At 41.6% G+C, this 21,288-nt stretch overlaps 1 protein-coding gene across 1 annotated transcript in view; it reads right to left on the bottom strand.

Annotated features, from left to right (window-relative positions):
* Positions 1-278: 278 nt before the first annotated feature.
* Positions 279-21,288, bottom strand: part of Pex7 (peroxisomal biogenesis factor 7) — a 58,953-nt gene continuing 37,943 nt past the window's right edge. The window contains exons 9-10 of the mRNA XM_051164228.1: positions 15,099-15,198; positions 279-765 (exon numbers count right to left, since the gene is read on the bottom strand). Of these exons, the coding sequence (XP_051020185.1) occupies positions 697-765; positions 15,099-15,198 (169 nt within the window). The 3' untranslated portion in view covers positions 279-696. The remainder of the gene's footprint in view (positions 766-15,098; positions 15,199-21,288) is intronic.

Here is a 21,288-nt window from a genome sequence, read left to right as displayed (position 1 = left end):
GTAAAAGTTTTGATAGTGGAGAACTGGGAAAAGAAAAACAAATTAGTCATGGGTACAGTACCTAAGAGGATCTGAATACAAAAATGAATTGTTAAGTCACATATTTCCATAGCTCACAGCTCAGCATCCTCCTGAGGGTGAATTTCACTCAGTGCAAATGCCAGACACATGGCGATGCTCAATAACTTAGATCTATATTAGAGTGCATACATGAACATCAGCTGTGTCTATAATAATACAAAAGTATAGCCTTACACATATACAGTACAGTTTTAAAAATGCAATATCACTGGGATATCATAAATAATATATGATCAAGAAATGCAATTTATTTGGATTTTTATCAACAGGAGTAGTTATATTTTACATCCAAAATGACAAAGTAAAAATGAAATATATTACCACCCACGTAATTTACAAACCTCTCATATTTTAGTCCATTTTACAACATAAAGATAACATTCTAATAGACATTATGAGATACATCATAACAATTATTCTTTAGGATTCCAGAAAATATGGCTTATGTACCAGGCTAACAATATAATACGATGTCTTTATCGGCTGGTTCCAATGTAAGTTTAGAATTCTGAAATCTCAGTGCATGGAAAGGCCTGATTTCTATCCTTTAGTTAATGATTTGATGTTAAGTAGTTCGTCCGTCAATACCCCAGCTTCTGACTAGATCAGCGCATCTTAACCAGGAGCTGAGAGACAAGCAGGGTCATAGATCTTTATGCTTTCGTCCCAGGAGCAGTCGGCCACCTACAAAACACAAAGCCAGGGGACATGCAGAGCACAGGAGTCAAAGCCCTGACCACTGAGCATGCAGGTCACCTACTGTCAGCACAGTTTTAAATAAAACACACAGGGAGATTGTTCTGATTGAAAGCTATTTCCTCTTTTAAAGATATGCTTTGGGGACTGTTTGCAACAGACTGAAGGTGCTGCAGATTTCCTCCCTCCTGAGACAGTGTTGAGAAGATGTGCTCCTAGCCTGAGGGATGAGGCTATCTGCTCAACAGTTTAACGGTTTTCTGACAGTAAAGACATAGGGAGGCCAATGAAGAGCATCACAGGACGGTGTCTAGAGAGATTTGAGTACACGTCAGGAGGTATAAGCTGGGTGTGGGTGGGTGGTCAGGGTGTAGCTCTTCTGACCACAAAGTGGCTCATTTGAGGTTAGTTTGGACACACCCTCAAGATGCTGAACACATCTCTGTGGGCCTGCATCAAAAGACTTCACAGAGCCACGGCATCACAGCTAAATGCCTAGGCCCTAAACCACTTTGGGACACAACTATTTACTCCCAGGTGTGTGTTTTCAAATGCTGGGACTTTTGGGTGAACACCACACATTACAGAGAAAAGATTAAAAGAAATGAGACTTAGGTTTCTAATACAACGTATCTATAAATTGTGTTTCTGAATCCCAATCCATTCTTCTTCAATCCGACTCCCCCCCCCCCATTTCTTATTTAGTCAGGATTTATGATAATTAACAAATGTCAAGGCCATGGAATGACAAATGTTCTTAAGGCTATACTTGAATAGTAATACAGGAGAGACCAAAACTTTAATGATAAGGAATTATAAATATATTCACACAAATTAATGCAAATAACTATGGCATCTCTCTATCAATTAAACCATTTATAAAATTCTACATATTGAATGAAATAAGCTTAAAAATCTAGTGTTAAAAAAAAAAAAAAGACCAAAGACAACCCCCCCCCCCGTGTCTCCATAGGTGGTGTGTATGGCATGCATGGTGCACGGTAGAAGCCCCTTAGTGAGGAAGAGGTATGTACTGTGCACGTGGTCCCCGGCAGGTCTCCCAGGAGTCACCTCAGTACCTGGACAGCTGCAGGAAGCACTGCTTCCCTTAATGCAAGGACTGCAGTCACTGCAGGGCGACCTTACTATTTCATAGCACCTATCTATGGCTCACCTGACCAAAAAATGCTTTAAATGCTGACAAAAAAACTTCTAAAGTAAATACCATTGTTGAAGGGAGGGACAGCTAGAAGCTTCCCATAATATATACATACCTGAAGGCAATCTAAAAGAGACCACCAAACAATGGGAAAAACAGGGCCCCGGCTGGACATCTCTTGTGGCCAAGTGAAGTTTCCAGTCCCAGCAATGGGGAACATCTAATTGAGTTCTTAGTCAAAGGGGTCCCATGGGAACCCTCAAACAACCTGGTGTATCGCCAAGGCTATTGGTGGCCCTCCACAAACTGACAGCAAAGCCTTACTGCTGAAGAGAACACCTTCAAAACTCACTGAACATGGAGAAGTCAAGCTAGTGCCTACACAAGAGCCTTCATCCCTGTGTTCTAACACCTTTGGTATAGGCAGGTTCTCTGCACGCTACCAAAACAGACAAACACCAACCCAGCTACAAACCATTCAGTCTACAAGACTGAACATGCTTTGTGCAATAGTGGCACAAAGCATGTGGGAGTAACCAACTACCATCTGACGTAAGACCCACTCCATGAGACGGCTCCCATAACCACCCTGCTTGGGTGGCCAAGAACCTGAGACTAGGCAGGCCAGGGACCTGCTAAAGGAATGTATCAATAAAATAACTCCTAATGGCATTTGGCTGTACTCATAGATCTGTGCCTTGCTAATTCATCACCAGACAAGCTTCCTCCCGCAGCAGATGGGAACAAATACAGAGACCCACAGCCAGACCCACAGTCAGACATTAAGCAGAGAGTGAGAGACCTTGGGACACTCGGTCCTAAAAGGTATCGTATCCTTCCCCTCAGAGCTCAGGGAACTCTGCAGAAGAGGAAGAGGAAAGAGTATAGGAGCTAGAGGGGATAGAGGAACCAAGGCCTCCTAGACACAAAGGGCTGGTGCACACAGGAACTCACGGAGGCTGTGGCAGCATGCACAGGGTCTACATGGACCATCACTAGATGGGTCCTAGAGCTGGCCTCAGTGTCCTAGCCTTGTTCTCTAAGTATGGTCCCAGGATCAGCATCCCTTGGGGCTGACATACAGCTTAGAGTCTTCAAATCAAAATCCTCAACAGGTTTCAAACATCAGTAAGCAAAACATGGTCTGTGCACACACAGAGGGAGGGGTCAATAACTTGAAGCTCCTGAGACCTCAAAAGTGTAAATGAAGGATATTTTCCAGGTATGCATTAAAGTGCTCTGCAGCCCTGCCTAATACACAGCTAGGACTGAAGACCTCAGAAACAGGGCACAATGTACAACAATTTCTTAACTGGATTTTTGGCATTTAAGACAGTTTTATGAGAGAACTTTGTTTGTAGAAACTTTTTGTTGTTGACTGAAAGAAATGCAAAGCTGGGAGCGAGGCATGGTCATGCCTGTCTATAAGGGGGTTGGGGCAGGAGATCGGGAGCTCAAGGGCATTCTTAGTGACACACTGAGCTCAAGCCCAACTCTCGGGTTGTATTAAGAACCTGTTTCAAACAAAACAAACCAAGTTTCAGCAGAAGTAATATATACTTAGGAAAGAATTCTCTTCCTTCTTTGATGAAAAGGTAGCAACAGGTATCAAAGATGTAATGGAAAAAACCCTAGGGGATATTTTCATTTAAAATCCAAGTTTGATAAGGAAGAAAACAGAGGTAGGATTGTAAATCTGATGGTAGTCTGGCACAATACAGTCAGACTCTGTCTTTAACAAGGGGGGAAAAAAAAAGATAAAGCACGAACTGTCTTCTCACAAACCCCCAGCCTCCCCAGTGCATTCCTAAGCCAAGGTCTATGCATCTTCTGGGTACTAGTCTGCAAAAGCTACATCTAGAATACATTCCCAGAGACATGGGGAAGCAGCGCCAAGCATCACAGTTATAGTAACAACTGTTACTAACAATAATTTAAGTTATAACAAGTTAATTGTTTTACCTACTTGAGGTTTACTATCTAACAATACTGTACCCCGTTGGGCTCTAACTGGCCTATGGTGATTTGTATATTAACCCACAGTGCCAAATAAAATGTATAATGACTTAGCAAACTCCAAACTAGCAAAAAGCAAAATCTACTCTGGGAAAACACTAGCTTCCGGTAGAGGTGATTGCATCGTGAGACCTGCATAGTGTGCCTTGTGACAGCCAGAGAGCACACACATGCTCAAGGACAGACTAGAGCCTCTAACAGCATTCATACACAGGCATAAACTATCTAAGTTGTACTTACACATGGAGGATTAACCAGAAAGCACCTGTAGGCGTCTGCTGGGCTGGGGACAGTGGAAAAAGGGAAATGCACTTGGCAGAGGATAAGGAAAACTGAAAGAACTAAAACCTCCAGCCTGAGTAAGCAACTAATATTCTGATGAAAAACTTAATGTTTGGACATGAGGCCTTTTTTTTCCTGAATGTGCCTCAGGGTTTCTGGAGGGCTGGCTGCCAAAGCATGTCTCCATGTGACCCACTTTCCTAATGGGATGACTGTATGCGGAAGGGCAGGAGCCTCCAGGTTCCACAGTCTCTCCTCAAGGGTCTCAGGTGGAAATGTATTCTGCAACCTGCCAGCTACGAAGGGTACACTCATTCCTTAGAGCTTTTGAATTTCTTTTAACCTGAATCCCAAATACAAACTGCTTCATAAGAACTCAGAATTGGTATCAACACTACAGGCAAAATGGTGATTTGTCAAAATGCCCCATTTTTGTATTTAATGTAAAATTTGAAGAGAATCTATTTTCATTATTTGTAAAATCTGCAACCTTTCAAGGTAGTGACAATAATTTCATGGGCTTATGGTCTATTCCATGTAAGTTCTACTTCAATTATATTTCTTACTTTTATACATTAAAATAGTTCTAATCTTAAAAATATGTACATTATAGAATTATTGCACTAAATGGTCAATTTCCTTAGAACACACAATGAAGCATTCTTTTTAAAAATATGTATGTATGTATGTATGTATGTATGTATGTACGTATGTACGTATGTATACAGCATTCTGTCTGCATGTACACCTGCATGCCAGAAGAGGACACCAGATCTCATTTTAGATGTTTGTGAGCCATCATGTGGGTGCTGGGAACTGAACTCAGGACCTTTAGAAGAGCAGCCAGTGCTCTTAAACCTCTGAGCCATCTCTCCAGCCCCAATGAAGCATTCTTGGAAAACAGAACAGAAATGAATTATTTATCAAAACTAGCTAAATATAGCTATGGCATATATACCACAACATCACCACAGACAGAATGCTTGAGATCAATGATATAAATGAATATTATGGCACTTCCTGTGTGCCAACTCCTAGGCAACATGCCAAACAGACCCAAAGACATGAGTGAAACAAATGTGTTCAACAGGGACTTTATGATAGAAACTCATCTTTTGTGGATCAAACAAAAATATCAGAGAAGAGGGCTGGAGTGATGACTCGTAAGTTAACAGCACTGGCTACTCTTTCAGAGGATCCAGGTTCAATCCCCAGCACCATACAGCAGCTCACTACCATGTGAAACTCAAGTGACCAGACACCCTCTTCTGGCCTCTGTGGGTACCAAGCACACATGGGGTTCACAGAACTACATGTAGGCAGAACACCGTATGCATAAAATAAGTAAATAAACACAATAATGAAAAGCAGAGGACATGTGTAGTATTGATGGCGCTATGGATGGTGCTATGGATTGTGCTATGGATGGTGCTGTGGATGGTGCTATGGATTGCGCTGTGGATGGTGCTGTGGATGGCGCTATGGATGGTGCTATGGATTGTGCTATGGATGGTGCTGTGGATGGCGCTGTGGATGGTGCTGTGGATGGTGCTATGGATGGCGCTGTGGATGGTGCTGTGGATGGTGCTGTGGATGGTGCTGTGGATGGTGCTGTGGATGGTGCTATGGATTGCGCTGTGGATGGTGCTATGGATTGCGCTGTGGATGGTGCTATGGATGGTGCTGTGGATGGTGCTATGGATGGTGCTGTGGATGGTGCTGTGGATGGTGCTGTGGATGGTGCTGTGGATGGTGCTATGGATTGCGCTGTGGATGGTGCTGTGGATGGTGCTATGGATGGCGCTGTGGATGGTGCTGTGGATGGTGCTATGGATGGTGCTGTGGATGGTGCTGTGGATGGTGCTGTGGATGGTGCTGTGGATGGTGCTGTGGATGGTGCTATGGATGGTGCTGTGGATGGTGCTATGGATGGCGCTGTGGATGGTGCTGTGGATGGCGCTATGGATGGTGCTGTGGATGGTGCTGTGCATGGTGCCATGGATGGTGCTGTGGATGGCGCTATGGATTGTGCTATGGATGGTGCTGTGGATGGTGCTGTGGATGGTGCTGTGGATGGTGCTGTGGATGGTGCTGTGCATGGTGCCATGGATGGTGCTGTGGATGGTGCTGTGGATGGCACTATGGATGGTGCTGTGCATGGTGCTATGGATGGTGCTGTGGATGGCGCTATGGATGGTGCTGTGGATGGCGCTATGGATGGTGCTGTGGATGGTGCTATGGATGGTGCTGTGGATGGCGCTATGGATGGTGCTGTGGATGGCGCTATGGATGGTGCTGTGGATGGCGCTATGGATGGTGCTGTGGATGGCGCTATGGATGGCGCTATGGATGGTGCTGTGGATGGCGCTATGGATGGCGCTATGGATGGTGCTATGGATGGTGCTGTGGATGGCGCTATGGATGGCGCTGTGGATGGTGCTATGGATGGTGCTGTGGATGGCGCTATGGATGGTGCTGTGGATGGCGCTATGGATGGCGCTGTGGATGGTGCTATGGATGGTGCTGTGGATGGCGCTATGGATGGTGCTGTGGATGGCGCTATGGATGGTGTTGTGCATGGTGCCATAGATGGTGCTGTGGATGGCGCTATGGATGGTGCTGTGGATGGCACTATGGATGGCGCTATGGATGGTACCGTGGATGGTGCTGTGGATGGCACTATGGATGGTGCTGTGGATGGTGCTATGGATGGTGCTGTGGATGGCGCTATGGATGGTGCTGTGGATGGCACTATGGATGGCACTATGGATGGTGCTGTGGATGGCGCTATGGATGGTGCTATGGATGGTGCTGTGGATGCGCTATGGATGGTGCCGTGGATGGCACTATGGATGGCACTATGGATGGTGCCATGGATGGTGCTGTGGATGGCGCTATGGATGCAGCTTGTAGAGAACAGAGACTGCACTGAAAATGGCAAGCTGCAAACATGAACACAGGATGTGAATTTACATATTTAATTTTATTAATTACTAAGTATGTGTGCACATGCTACTGACACAGCAGTTCATCCTAAATACGCTAATGTGGCCATTTGTGTAACCAAGAATTACCAGGGATCCATCAAGAGATTGACTTTACTGACAAGCTTTCTAGTTCCTATTTATCATTGTACTATTTTCTCTCAACTTTGTGGACAACTGCTTTTGCCCTTGGGAAACTTGCTCAATCTACTGTAATTATCTGCATGACATATGGCCTCCTTAGCAAGGATGAAGAGAAGAGAAAGATGCACAGAAAGGGGTGTAGGGGGAATCCACTAATGGTCAACTTTACATTTTGAAACAGCAGTTCCATCACTGTTAGCATGTGATGACGGTAGATCTTGGCTGCCAACTGGATGGGGTCTGTGATCAGTTAACATGACAGTCACTCAGCACTCCTGTGAAGGACTTCCTGGATCAAGACTACTGAAGCTGGAAGGCCCGCCCTCAATGTGTGCACCACCTTCTGGTGGCAGGCCAGGTTACAGGGTAGGGAGCTGTTTCCTGCTTTCCCACTGCTCACTATGCTGCTGTTGCTACTACACCCTTTGCTGGTAACAGAACCACCAGCCACTTAGGGCTCCCAACCTAGACAGAAGACCAGCTTTTCAGGAATCCTCCAGGCTTGCAGCACAAGACTGGGCAGGCCAAGCCACCCAGGCTCCTGAGCCTCATGTTAATCAATTACAGGATTAATGCAAATGCAGAGTTGACCAATACAGGTTGAAGAGTCCTTTAGAGTCATCTCTTCACTTATATAATACATACAACATAAATATCTAGTACTTTACATTATTATATTGATGCTTCTAGCATCAAAATACATTTAAATTCTTTAAACAATTATTTCTAAATTAAAAAATAAGGAAGGGAAGAGATGGAGGAGAGAGAGAATATTTATCGTCCTGCATGGTGAAAGGTAGAAATATGTGTCATAGGGAGAAGTGGAGAAGAATGAGGGAATTTAGGAACAGTACATAATAAAATGTAATTGGTCTGCAACAGGGCTGCGAAGGAAAGAAGCAGAATTAGAAACACAATTTATAACAAATCTTGGAAACAAACATTAAAAGTTCAGATTCTGTTCTGAAGATTACCTTTGAAGGTTTTGAGGCAAAGATGACAGAATGACAACTTGAACCGTGTGGATTTGCAAATTTAGACTGGTCTGTTATACACCGTTAACATGCTAACACAGAGCTGGCACACTCCCAACAGTGGCAGGCAGGCACAAGCGCTGAAGCAGTGCACCGTCCTGAACTATGTGATAAGATTTCCTGTTCTAGTACCCTGCGCTTACAGACACTGTAAGGTCAAAGCACAGCGGGGAGCCAAGCTGAATTTAAAGGCTGCAAAGGAACACACAGGAAGTATGGAAACAGGTCCAACAGGACAGATGTGTGCCATTTGCTTCCCACATTTCCAACTCACTCAGGACACAGTCACTGTTAGAACATCAGCTACCTCGGGGTGTGCAAACTGGAGAACTCCAGGAAGGTAGTAAAAGCTGACTGGATCACAGACTACAAGGCTAAGCACGGCCAGAAGACTGTGGTAGGCAATGAAGGGACGCCACTGAAGTGACAAGTTATGGTGGATGTCTGACAACTGTGCAGTATAAATCACCTGAGAGACGTGGGTCTCCAAGCTCAGAGAACAACCCTTACACTTGGCACTCCAACTGTAGAGGATCAGGTAGCTGCTTTAACACTCCATCTTTTACTTGGGGTGGGCACGTTTTTTCATTTTAGTAGTTCTTCGACTTTGAGACAGGGTCTCACGACGTCGTAATCTTGACTGGACTCTCGTTTGCAGCAAACACCCTGCTTCTCTGGCTCTGCAGTGCTGATGTTACAGGCGTGTGTCGCAAACACCTAGGTCATGTTTCTAACGCGTTTGCTGGTTGATTTGAAGGACTGAATCCTAGACTTCATGCTTGTGAGGTCAACACACATTTTTAAAATTAGAAAGCTTATACTTAAACTAAAGTTTAAATCTTTAATGACTAAAAACCCAATATTTATGTAGCAGTTCTTTTTAGAGAGACCACAATCTTCCAAATGTAACTGCCTAGATGAGAAAATAGTTAATTTTTATTAAATAGGTAGAGATGATAATTTGCAATAAACTAATAATGTCCATGTTAAAATATCCTGAGGAAAGAAAGAACTGTGGGAGGACTGTAAAGAAAGACACATAAATCTGCACTTGGCTCTGTTACTAAGTATGAACAAGCATTCAAAAGACCAGGACTAATGCTGCAGAGCACAAAGGAGCTCTACAGATAAATTAATACATAAAAGGAGTTTCCGTTACATAAGTGGGTATATTACAGGCCAAGTATCACAGGCCTCAAAACAGAAAAGGGCTCTCCCATTTAGCCATAATAAGGATAAAGGAAGAAAGAGAAAATGCAAGGACTGTATGAATCATGATCAGAGAGAAAAATATCAAAGGCAAGTGTCTTGAGTGAAGGTGGCTGAGCGAGTTCACAAGGGAAGACGATGACTATTTCTCAGCAATTATCCTTAAAGATCGATCCCAGACATTTGTTTGTCAGGTTTTAAACCTTTAAAGAGAAGATCTTAACACTCTGTCGAGAAGAAGGGTGTGTAAGAATGTCTTTGGGCCTGTTTTTTTCAGATCTTTAAGAATGGAGACACTAAAAAGAACAAGGATTTTAAATATGAGGCTCAGACTGTCCATAGATAACACCGGCAAGGTCCCACCACTGCTAAGATCACAAGATGGACAGGTTTTTGAGTGGATATGGAAAGATACTATGAGGTGAGAGGTGGTTTTTTTTTTCCTAATTTTCAAAAAAGATTTATTTGTTTATTTTATGTATATGAGAGCTCTATCTGCATGTACATCTGCATGTACACCTGCAGGCCAAAAGAGGGCATCAGATCCCAGTATAGATGGTTGTGAGCCCCCGTGTGGTTGGTGGGAATTGAACTCAGGACCTCTGGAAGAACAGACAATGCTCTTAACCACTGAGACATCTCTCCAGCCCTGAGAAGTATTTTCTAAGGGAATAAAATATGGACAAAGGGTCATATTACACTGACTTGCAATCAATAAATTTGGCACACATTATAAGAAGGATAATTAAGAGATATCAAAACTAACTTCAACCATCAACACCACCAATAGTGAACACGGCAAACTATACATAACTACAAATTCTTTCCATTTCCTGAATGCTCAAGTCTACAGACAGAGTGGTGTTTGACTTCCATGGTCAGTCCCAAGATGCCTTGCAGCTTTTGCACTTGCTGTCTTAGAAGCACATAACGGCTAGATAAAGCTGAGCTTCTTCACAAGATTCTGGACGGCAACCAGACAAATGTGAATAAGGTCACTGCGGGTCAGCATGCTCTAATTAAGTTCCCAACTGTCAGGTACCATATGAGGGCTCCAGGTGAGACCAGCACAGAGAACTGATGGGCCCAAATTGCTCACTCACAAACCTCTGTGTAAATAGCACAATTGTTTTAAGCCACTAAGCTGCGGAGTAGTTTAACCAACAAAAGAGAACTGTTCAAATGGCAGAGGTGGGGGAAGAAACAGACAGGTGAAGAGCTTGGTTCACATCTTCCCTAGAAAGGAATTAAAATTTTTACTTAGTGAAAACATAAATTTTAATAACAAAGTGTTTTGAGGGGCTGGGAGTGTGGCTTATTGGTGGAGTGCTTGCTTAGCATTTGTGAGGCCCTAGGTTTGAACCCCGGCACTTGGAGAAAAAAAAATGAATTATAACTCTATTGAAATTACAAATGTGAAAAAGGGGATAAATACTGGTTGGGATCATCATCCTAGCTTGAAAGGAAAGAGAGTTTAGTGTCTACAACAAAATATAAATAAATGAAAACAAAAATGATCATTTTACGGGGAAGAGTATGACAAGAATATGGCTGAAAATACAGAAAGTAATTGTGTCTTAGGACTCAGTGTTGAAAAATCTTGTCTTCAAATGCAAAGTCCAGTAATTCAAAAGTCTTAACCTATAACTCTCCCACTTCCTCACATATCTCTTGCTCTTAATGTGCTTTTAGCAACATGATTAGTTTGTTTATCTTACATACAGCGTTGATATGATTGGGTTTAAAAGGTTTTACATACAAGATCAAATCATCTGTGGAGAGATCATTTTACTTTTCTTTTACAATTTAGATTTTTTTATTTCTTTAAAAAAAATTAGATTTGTTTATTTTGCATGCATGAATGTTCTGCCTGAGTGTATGCATGTGTACCACATGTAGACTTGGTGCTTCAAAGGTTAGAAGAGGATCAGGTCCCATGGAGCTGGAGTTATGGATGGTTATAAGCCATCATGTGGGTGCTGGGACCCACGTTAGGTTCTCTGCAAGAGCAGCAGGTGCTCTTCACTGCTGAACCATCTTTCCAGCCACAGTGCTAGACTTCCAAATGTATTCTAAAGAAACAATGGAAAGGTGGACATCCTTTGTCATGTGCCTGACTGTAGAGGAAGTACTTTCAGTCTCTTATTATTAAGATATTGGCTATTATGGCGAGATAACGGTTTTTAAAAATTTCATCTTCCCTTAAATCTGTTGATCAATTAGTTCTCTTTTTCTAAATTTCTTAAAGGTTACTACAGAGTTTATACCTTTATGTTGAAACTGTCACAATTACTCTCAGATAATATAGCTTCAAATAATACAGTCAGAAGAATATCTTTCACAATGGTTCTTTCTAATTCTTCACGTCCACGTTCTATTACTCTACAGACTTTACTTTTGTTTAAAACTGTCTCCTGTGACCAAGCTGTATTCTGTTTACCAGATATCCCACTTAAATATCTAAAATGAGAGCTATCTCAAACATTATTCTTTTAAAAATGTGTATGTGTATGCATGCACATGGGCATATTGTAGATGTACGATTGTAGGCACACATGGAGGTCAGAGGACAATTTCAGGCATTGGTCCTCACCTTCCACTTTGGTTGAGACAGGGTCTCCTACTCACTGTTGCATGGTCCAGGCGAGCTGACCAGAGAGTTTCTGTAGACTCTACTGCCTCTGACCGCCATCTTGCTGTCAGAGAGCTGGGATTGGAGATTACTACTTCTGGGTGTTTTTGAGTTCTGGGAATCTGAACTCAGGGTCTCATTCTTGGATGGAAAACACTTTATGCAGTGGGTCACCCCAGCCTCTCAAGCATGACTCCTATCTGTTTCTCTTTCAAACAGCCTCCTCTTACGCTAGCTCACTAGATCAGACCACTGCCTTCCTTGCTTCCAAGGGCCAACTCGTAGGAGTAAAACTCTGCCCATTTTCATTAGTGACTGCAATTGTTCCCATCTTCAAAGTTGTAGACAGAACCATATGAAAGGCCCAGCATATGATACAGTACAACTTAATACATTACGAATCTTTCCATCGCTAACTCACCAATATCCTTTCTCTAGGTTATTTCAAAAGAACCCAAGCTGGATTTCTAGTTTTCACATTTACCTACAGTCTATTAGTCTATAGCTACCAGAACTGTCTTTCAACGACAAATCAGGTTTTTTTCATTTCTATCGTTTTATCTTCAAACCTTCAATGGTTTTATAGTTGTCATTATCCTAGGACTCAAACACAGTGTGGTCTGTAATCCTTACACAATCCAGCCTCTTCCTACATCTCATAATTCTCCATCTCATTCTCTAGGCTCCAGTCACAATCACTTTCTTGCTGTTCTTTACAAGGTGGCCACAAGCCAGAAGAAAACATTCACCAGAAACTGACCCTGTTGGACTTGTCAGAATTTCTGGTCAACCAAAAGTAAAGCTATCTAGTCTGTTGTATTTTGCTTTGACAATCTGAGCACATATTAATATAGGAAAAATGTAGAAGTCTGTTAATTACCCACATTTGGTGTCTTAAAAATGTATTAAGTAAATCCATATAAAATTTTAAATTCTAGTATTTAAAATAAATACTATAACTCAGAAAGATGTGCATTCTTTCGTTCTCTTGTGCTGGCTACTCCCTTACCAAGGGTCTGTGGCAAACTGTTATCATTGCCAGTTGACTTATTTTCTTTTCATATCTTCAACATCTGCTCACTCAAACAGATCTTAGATTACGTCTCAGTTCTATTAAGTCAAATACTTATCCTGACTATGCACCCTTCCTAGAACCAATCACAGTCACCCAATGGTCTTATTTAACAAACTAATTATTTATGATGGCAGGAGACATATTTATTTCTATTTCTCCAATCAGTGCCTCCCACAAGGTCCGGCATATGAAAATATATGTTGAAGGAACATCTGAGAGGAAGTACTCCTATTTCGAGTACTATGTCACATATGTCACATATGTCACATCTGAGCCATGGATTATAAGTTAAAGATTCTTGCTTCTCTACTCCTAGCTGCTCTCAAGAGCAACTCCACTTCTTTGGTACAAATGAAATTTGCTGGCACATGCCAATTGTCAGGCTACAGACAAACACGACTTTTATTGCTTAAGGATGTATATCCTGGTTGGTTAATAACCCTCCAATCAGTGACTTTTAATTACTTGGTCTATAGGAGATCTAGGAAACACTGGGTATTTTTCAGGCTGGCATGAGGAACCACAACAACCAAGGACACAGAGGAGCTGCAGATGCTATCACAGTCCTGGCCAGAGTCCCATAGAGAACAGGTAAGAAAATACGTATCAGTGGATTTTTGGTGTACATTTGTATCTAATCCTTTGTATTGCTACGTCTCAATGGTGCCTTACAGCCTCTTCAAAATTAGAATAGCAAATAACTACAATTACCGTCTCTAAAACTGTCAGTGAGAAACATCTCTCAGAAAAGGAGCTGGGTCACTTAAGGCATGTTATACTTACACTAAAGACAATTCCACTTCATTTTCCTTTTTGATAGGTTATTAAGCCAGTTTAAAACAATTATCTTAGTTGTAATATGAATGTTCAAAAGCTTATTGGGACTATTTTAAGCTTAGAATTATGTTACTAAGTCCCTAAAATGAAGGAGGGCTGTATGCTTACTTCAACTTGTGCATGCAGTACTAAGAATGACCTTTTCTTTGTAATCTCTAAAATTTAGCACAAACACAAAACTCTTTAAATCAGCCTAGACCCTCCTTGTATTAGTGTGTCTTATCTATATTTCCACAGACGATCGCTCAACATATGACGGTGCTTCTGGCCTGACCTTACAATTTATAACACTAAAACAACTTTTTAATCAACGCTGAAAAAAATACCTCAAGTTCTCAAGAGGACAGAAGAGAGAAAAAAAATGAAGTTTATTGACTAAAACAGAAATTTTCTTCTGCTTTGTTCTCTATCTGAAACCTCCCATTGGGCCTGGAATGTGGAGATGACGGAGATAGTCTAGAGAGAAACAATCTGCCAGGTATGTCAAGGCTTAGTGCTGAGACAAAGACGACAGGTGCCCAACTCCTGCCAAGCTCTGGGGGCAGACACACCCCTTTCTCCTTGCCCTTTCCTCTGCTGAAGAGGCTGAACAAAGTCTTCAGCACTTTACATGATATCTTGGAAAGGTTCCTTTTCCTGTTAGAGAATTCAAACCTGCCCTCCCCACATTTTATTATCTAAGATCATCAATGACAAACAAGACAATCTTATAACAAACTATGACAGAGCACCTCAAAAAGGCTCAGCAAAGGTTTAAGAGGAAAGCTTTGAGTCATTTTTCCTCAGACTCCATTCTTGTCCTTTCAGCACTCATTTACATGTGGAGAAGGTCAGGTGAACTGAATGAGTGTTCCCTGAGGGCCACACGGGCCACACAGGCCACTTGGGCCACTGTGACAACTCGCTGCTAACTGTGCAGGTAGAAAAACCATGGAATTGTACCCATTACCTCAGTGGGGCTCTGGAGACTTAGATCTAAGCCACAGGTAAACTCTGTGTGGTGCTCCACTGTTTCCAGAAGCGGATCAGGCTTTGAAAAATTCCAGAATCTGTGATGAGAAAAAGAGAGAGGGGAGAAAAAGAAAATACATGTGCTAAAATACTTTTATTACAAAGTAGATATATGGCATAGAAAAGAGTTTATTACAACAGGCCCCACTATTGATTTACATAAAATATAAAATATAGAAAGCACGTACTCCATTCTATTAGATCAAAGAACAAAATAGAATTACCAATCTGCCAAATTTGAAAAAATTATTGTGTTTTCATTTTAGTAGTTTATAAAATGGAACCTTAAAAACTTTTTGGTTAGAAAAAAATTGTTAAACTCTGCAAGGGCATTGGAGGTGAGAAACTGTGCTTTCTTTCATAGGTGTTTCTAAAGCAGTCTGGAAAACAAGAATATTGGATGAGATGAACTCTTAACATTTTATGATTTTTAAATTCTATTTCATTTCTGAACAAGTAATATGAAAAGCACTTAGATTTAATTCACATTTCAACTGCAATTCAAATTCTTTAAAATGAACCTGTTTTCTTGTGAATGTCACTGTAAATTCTGAAACTCTCTTTTCAGGCATAGCTTTCTTAGAGATTCCCCATCAATGCCATTTCCAGAGTCAAGCCAAGGTTTTATGCTCTGCTTCTCTTTCACAGACTGAGAATGACAATATTTACCACAATGCAGCTCTGATTTCTGCTGTTCAGAACATTTTCTCTATTTTCAATACATAAAATAGTACTTGAGCTTTCTAAAGCTTTATCTGTTTAACATCTTATTTATATTAAACACACTATAAAAACAGCACATTCAGAATCCTGGGAATCATCTCTTGATTCAGCTTTCCTAATGATGTACAGCATGGAACACACTGACGGTTGGGCTGGTCCCTCTGAAAGAGGGTAAACATACAGAACCAACAGTTCCAGTCTGTTTAGCCTGGTGGTATCATTTCCCTAATAAACACAGTCCTGGCCCTATTAGGTTTGAAAAGGACTGTTGCTATGGATCATCCCCTGTGTGGGTAGCTGAGAGATACAGAACAAATAGCTCATTATCTGATTACTGAGAGCTACAGAATACTTAGGGAGTGGATTTTACTTTTGAAAATGTGTCTTTTCAGAAGAAATTGAGGGTTCAAGCCACAAACCTTCTCAGAAACGCTAATGGTGGTTTTCTTGCTCTTGCATACTTGTTCCTAGACAGTGAACTGTACCAAGATCAAATTTTCTGAATCTTAATGATGTTTATATAAGCAAAAGTAAACTTGTAATTGCACAGTTTTGTTTCTGAAAACTAGTTACACACTGATTTACATTATTAGAGACAATAATCAGATGAGTTTGCATATATACAAAATGTTTCAACCATTCAAATGTTTTTTAAAAATGCACGTTTAGTATGACAAAAATGAGTTAAAGGAAAATTAAAGGTAGGAAAGCAAGTTGGAATCATAAATGAAATTAATAAATTACGATACATCCTATGAAGCCGCATATACGTGACAGGGAGGAACTTCAACATGATAAGCTTTCTAGCAGCCACTAGGAAATGAACACATCATCTGGCCCTGGACTTGCATCTATAAGCAAGTCACTTGAGAAATTATAGCCAAGATTATGTTTATATAATGAAAATGTTATTGAGATCTCTTCAATACACAGACATGTACTGTCACTTGTCAGTCAATGGCATCGCCCACAGGATCTTTAGTGGTCCACTGACATGACTCAGGTACCCACTCAGCTCTTTGATTTCACTGGGGACTGGGTTTATTTTGGTAGCCTGGGTAAGCTAAATCATCTTTATGTAAATGGTAACAACTGGCTTCTTATATTAGAACACAATTTCTGTTCCTGCTGCTGTGAGCCAGTTCAGGAAGTGCTGCATGAGCACAAAGGAGTGGGCTTCACACAGATGACAAGGCCTGAAACAAGGACAAGTGTGTGGAGCGACCCAAACGGGCTGCAAGTGTGAGGAGGCTGAGAGACTTCAATGAAGGCCATTCGGATGTGCTCAGTATACAACTAAATGGGCCCTGAAGGCCCCATCTCTACACCTAGTCACAGCCACCATAACTGCAGGAACATCTATCAAGTATTCATATGAGCTTATTTAAAAAAAAAAAAAATTCAAACAAAACTCAAGCAAAATACACGTTAAAAGCTCCTACAAATTTAAAGACAACTAAAAGTCCAAAGTAAGACACCAAAACAAGCAACACACCACCACAGGAACATCTCAGAGGCACACACGAGGAGCAACACACCACCACAGGAACATCTCAGAGGCACACACGAGGAGCAACACACCACCACAGGAACATCTCAGAGGCACACACGAGGAGCAACACACCACCACAGGAACATCTCAGAGGCACACACGAGGAGCACTGAGGTAAAAAGGAAGGGAAGATTCCATATAACCCAGAGCAGCAAATGCGACAATGGCCAACCATGAAGGGATTTGCTAGCCTGGAGAAGTGTGGCTTTTATTTTGTATTCTCTTCTACTTTTTTGTTTCCTTTCAGTTTTTTGAGACAAAGTCTCTGTAGCCCAGGGTAGTCTTGAGCTGGCTATGCATCTAAGACTAGCCTTCAACTCCTCATCCTCCTGCCTCAGCTTCCTGAGTGCTGGCATGACAGGTGTGCTATGCTGTGCCCCACTTCTGAAGCTTCAATTTTCTCAACCTCAAAAGAAACAGGAGCCAGGAGACACACACACACACACACACACACACACACACACTAGTTTGGGTACACTAAAATGTATTTTTAAAACATTAAATATGGTAAATCCACAAGCTAAATAAACTGAGAAAACAAACTAGGCAGTACACCAGCAGACTGTAATTTATCTTCAAACTGCAAATGGATTTTTTCCCCCAAGACAGAGTTTCTCTGTGTAGCCTTGGCTATCTTGGATTCACTCTGTAGACCAGGATGGCCTCAAACTCACAGAGATCTACCCACCTCTGCCTCCTGTGTGCTTGCAAATGGATTTTTAGGAACAGAAGAAAGACCCGCACCATTTCCCTCAGTTCCTCTGCACTAGCAGAAGGAATACTTGTAACAGTAGCCATGGTGGACAGTCTAGTAGGCCCACTCCCAGAATGGCTACGCTTATCTCCGTCTATGCTCCACCAGAAAGACTGCGCTATGAGAGGCCAAGTGTGTGTTTCTCCAGGTCTCCTCGCTGTGCGATGATGCAAGCAGCCTGTTCTTTCCTTGCAGCCTGGACACACCATGGCAGGGCAGGGCTGTTCTCTCCTGGTAGAAGGCGCCCACAGACAGCATCAGGCTGGGCAGATAAGGCACAGTGTTTTCAAGTGAAATGTTTGCTCTGGTGCAGCATATACAGTACTCGGTGCCTTTTTGTCTCTTGGCTGATAAAATCACTGACTATTTAAGCTCTCTGATGAGAAGTAAATACTGGACAAGACTCCAATGATTAAAATATGACAGAACTATAGAGCATTTTTCATTTAAATTGGAGATCATATTACAAGTTACTTTTTGCCTTTTGACTCCACAGTTCTTCAAGAAAGCAAGTAAAAAAAGTATTAAATAGAACACCAAACTGTTTCAGGAACTGAACAGGAGCTACTGTGTTTCACTGAAAAGTAATCTGAAATATATAAAGTAGTATTTCTCAAATTTAGGCAACAGACGAGTTTAGTAAAACTTTAAAGTATAAAAGGTCATCCTTTCCTTTGACCAACTACAGCCTACGAGTTAGCCATCAATCTGTTATGACTCTTTGCTACCACAAGAAAAAGGCAGGGACCCGCTTTGGCTAATTTCAGTGTGTTGTGCATGTATTAGCTAGCTACAGTTGTGTTTTCACAATTGTAAATAAATGCCACCACCATAATCCCTCCCATTTGTATTACAAATGAATAAAGAGCAGAAAAGGCCTCACTTCTTTCATATTCATTCAATTATTTATCAACAACGTATTGTCCTACTACATAGCACCCTACAGGTCCTACCTAAGCACCACAGACCACAGGAATGGGGTTCAGCCTTCCTTCGGCTCACATGTCAGAGGAGTAGACTGACAGATTCCCTCCCTTTCTTTTTAATTGCAAAAGTAGAACTAGGAGGTTAGTTCAGAGGTTCAGCAGCGTTCATGAGGTCTGGGCTCAGTCTCCAGCAATGAAAGTAAGAACGTAAGTAAATGAAGTAAAAGCTATCAGAACACACGTGGAAGCAACACTGGCCCGTGTGTCCCTCCCCCTACCCAAGGCAATGCAGTACAATGTAAGACTGACAACCAGAGGGAGGAGCAGTGAGCTTGGGTCTGCAGGCTGAGGACAAGGCAGGTAGAAAGAGAAAGGGACCCGGCAGGGTTAACAGGAGCAAGAGCAGAGAAAGGCCTAGAACAGGGCATGGGGAGCTGTATCACAAGAAGCCACCAGGGTCAGACTGTGTCTTGTAGCCCAGGCTGACACTGAACTCACCATGTAGGGCTCATTTGGGGACAGCAATGATGAAAAAAAAAAAAAAAAAGATAGATTGGAGATATATTTAAGTAGAATAAATGGGATGATTAATGGAACAAAGAAATTCAGGATGTTTCCCATGTTTCTAGGTTATGTGGATTAATTTACAGATCTGTCATCTTCTGGCGGCCTTGAATTGAGGGACAGAGTCATATTCTTTGAATTTCTTGCCTGTATAAAGGGTCTGAGATGGGCTGTATGCACCTGTGTGCACAAATCTGCTTTTGGACATCACCTACATTTCAAGGTACATACAGATATGTGTTCATTTCACAGCTAAGGGGAACAGGCTAAGGACAATCTTGTGACCCTGTGGTCCTAATGGACAGAAGCCCCAAAGCACATCCTGCTAACACTACATCCACTACGTTTTCTGATCGATCAACGGAGGCCAGGAGAGCATATGTAGGCACCATCTAGGAGTCTCCAGATCGCTTTAACACTCTAAAGGTTCAAATAGGCTTGCATCAACTCAGTTTCCCCCACCTTCTCAAACTACACAGAGCATCCCATACCCTGGAGCCCATGCCAGAACGCCATTAGCCAAACAACTTACATTCAAGCCACACCCTAAGGAAGTGATGAGCCAGCATAAATGTGAACTCCCACAGCAAAGCGCAGAGCCCTCTTTCCTCTTCTAACATCTTGGGGAGCACTCAGCCCGTCCTCTGGTCAGCTGCACTGCCTCGTCCTAGCTTACATTAACCCAGTTGCTGGTCAGCTCCTTCTGTCACCAAAGAGACTCAGCTATGGTAGTAAATTTTAAGAAACAGGAAATCCCTATGGTGACAAAAGAAGTTGACTGTTGAGTAGGCTCATAAAATCCAACAGTAAGACTCAGGATGAAATCATGGCTTACTGCTTAATTGTCTTATCATTTTTAGGGGGTGGTTAAAAATAAAAACTAGCCTAGCAAAACAATTTTGCAAAGAGGAAAAAGTCATCTACTCAAAAATAATTATCAGTATCTAATGCTTGCTGATTTGCACAAATGGAAAGCTATTTGGTTTTTCGTTTTGTTTTGATTCTGGAACTAATAACTATACTAAAATTAAATTTAAAACACAAAAGCTCTAATTGCCTGGTAATGTAAAATAAATTAATGACTAATTTTGGAAAACTACTCAACATTTTCCAAAAATGACTTTTAAATAGCCACAGATATCCAGAGGCCATGTCCTGTTTACAAAATTTCATGGTGAAACATAACAAAAATTCTAGACTTAGCTTCTCTATCAAAATGAATTAATTATAATATTTCAATTAAAACTTTAATCAGATCAATATTTTCAAGAGGTGGGCTCCAATTCATCACAGCAAGCATCAAGGCTAGAGTACTTGACAAATTACAGAAAACCATTAGGTTGATGGAAGGCTGGCTCTGGGAGCACTCATGGCTATGGTCCACAGGCACACAGGATGAGGTATAAAGAACTCCACATCTCAACAAAGGCAGTAAAAGAAAAAGCTTCCATAGACCCATTGTTTATCAGTACAAATAATCATGAAACCTTTTTTTGCAACTCAATTTTAAACAAACATTTTAGGAAAAAGAAATAAAGTTGAGAAACTTCCTATGAAATAGTATCAATATTGGTATCTTGACAGATAATGTTATACAAATAGCCTATGT

This window comes from Acomys russatus, chromosome 21, assembly GCF_903995435.1.
Source record: "Acomys russatus chromosome 21, mAcoRus1.1, whole genome shotgun sequence".
NCBI classification, from domain to species: Eukaryota; Metazoa; Chordata; class Mammalia; order Rodentia; family Muridae; genus Acomys; species Acomys russatus.
Note: the sequence above shows the minus strand (reverse complement) of the source record. Positions and strands in the feature narration are given on the sequence as shown.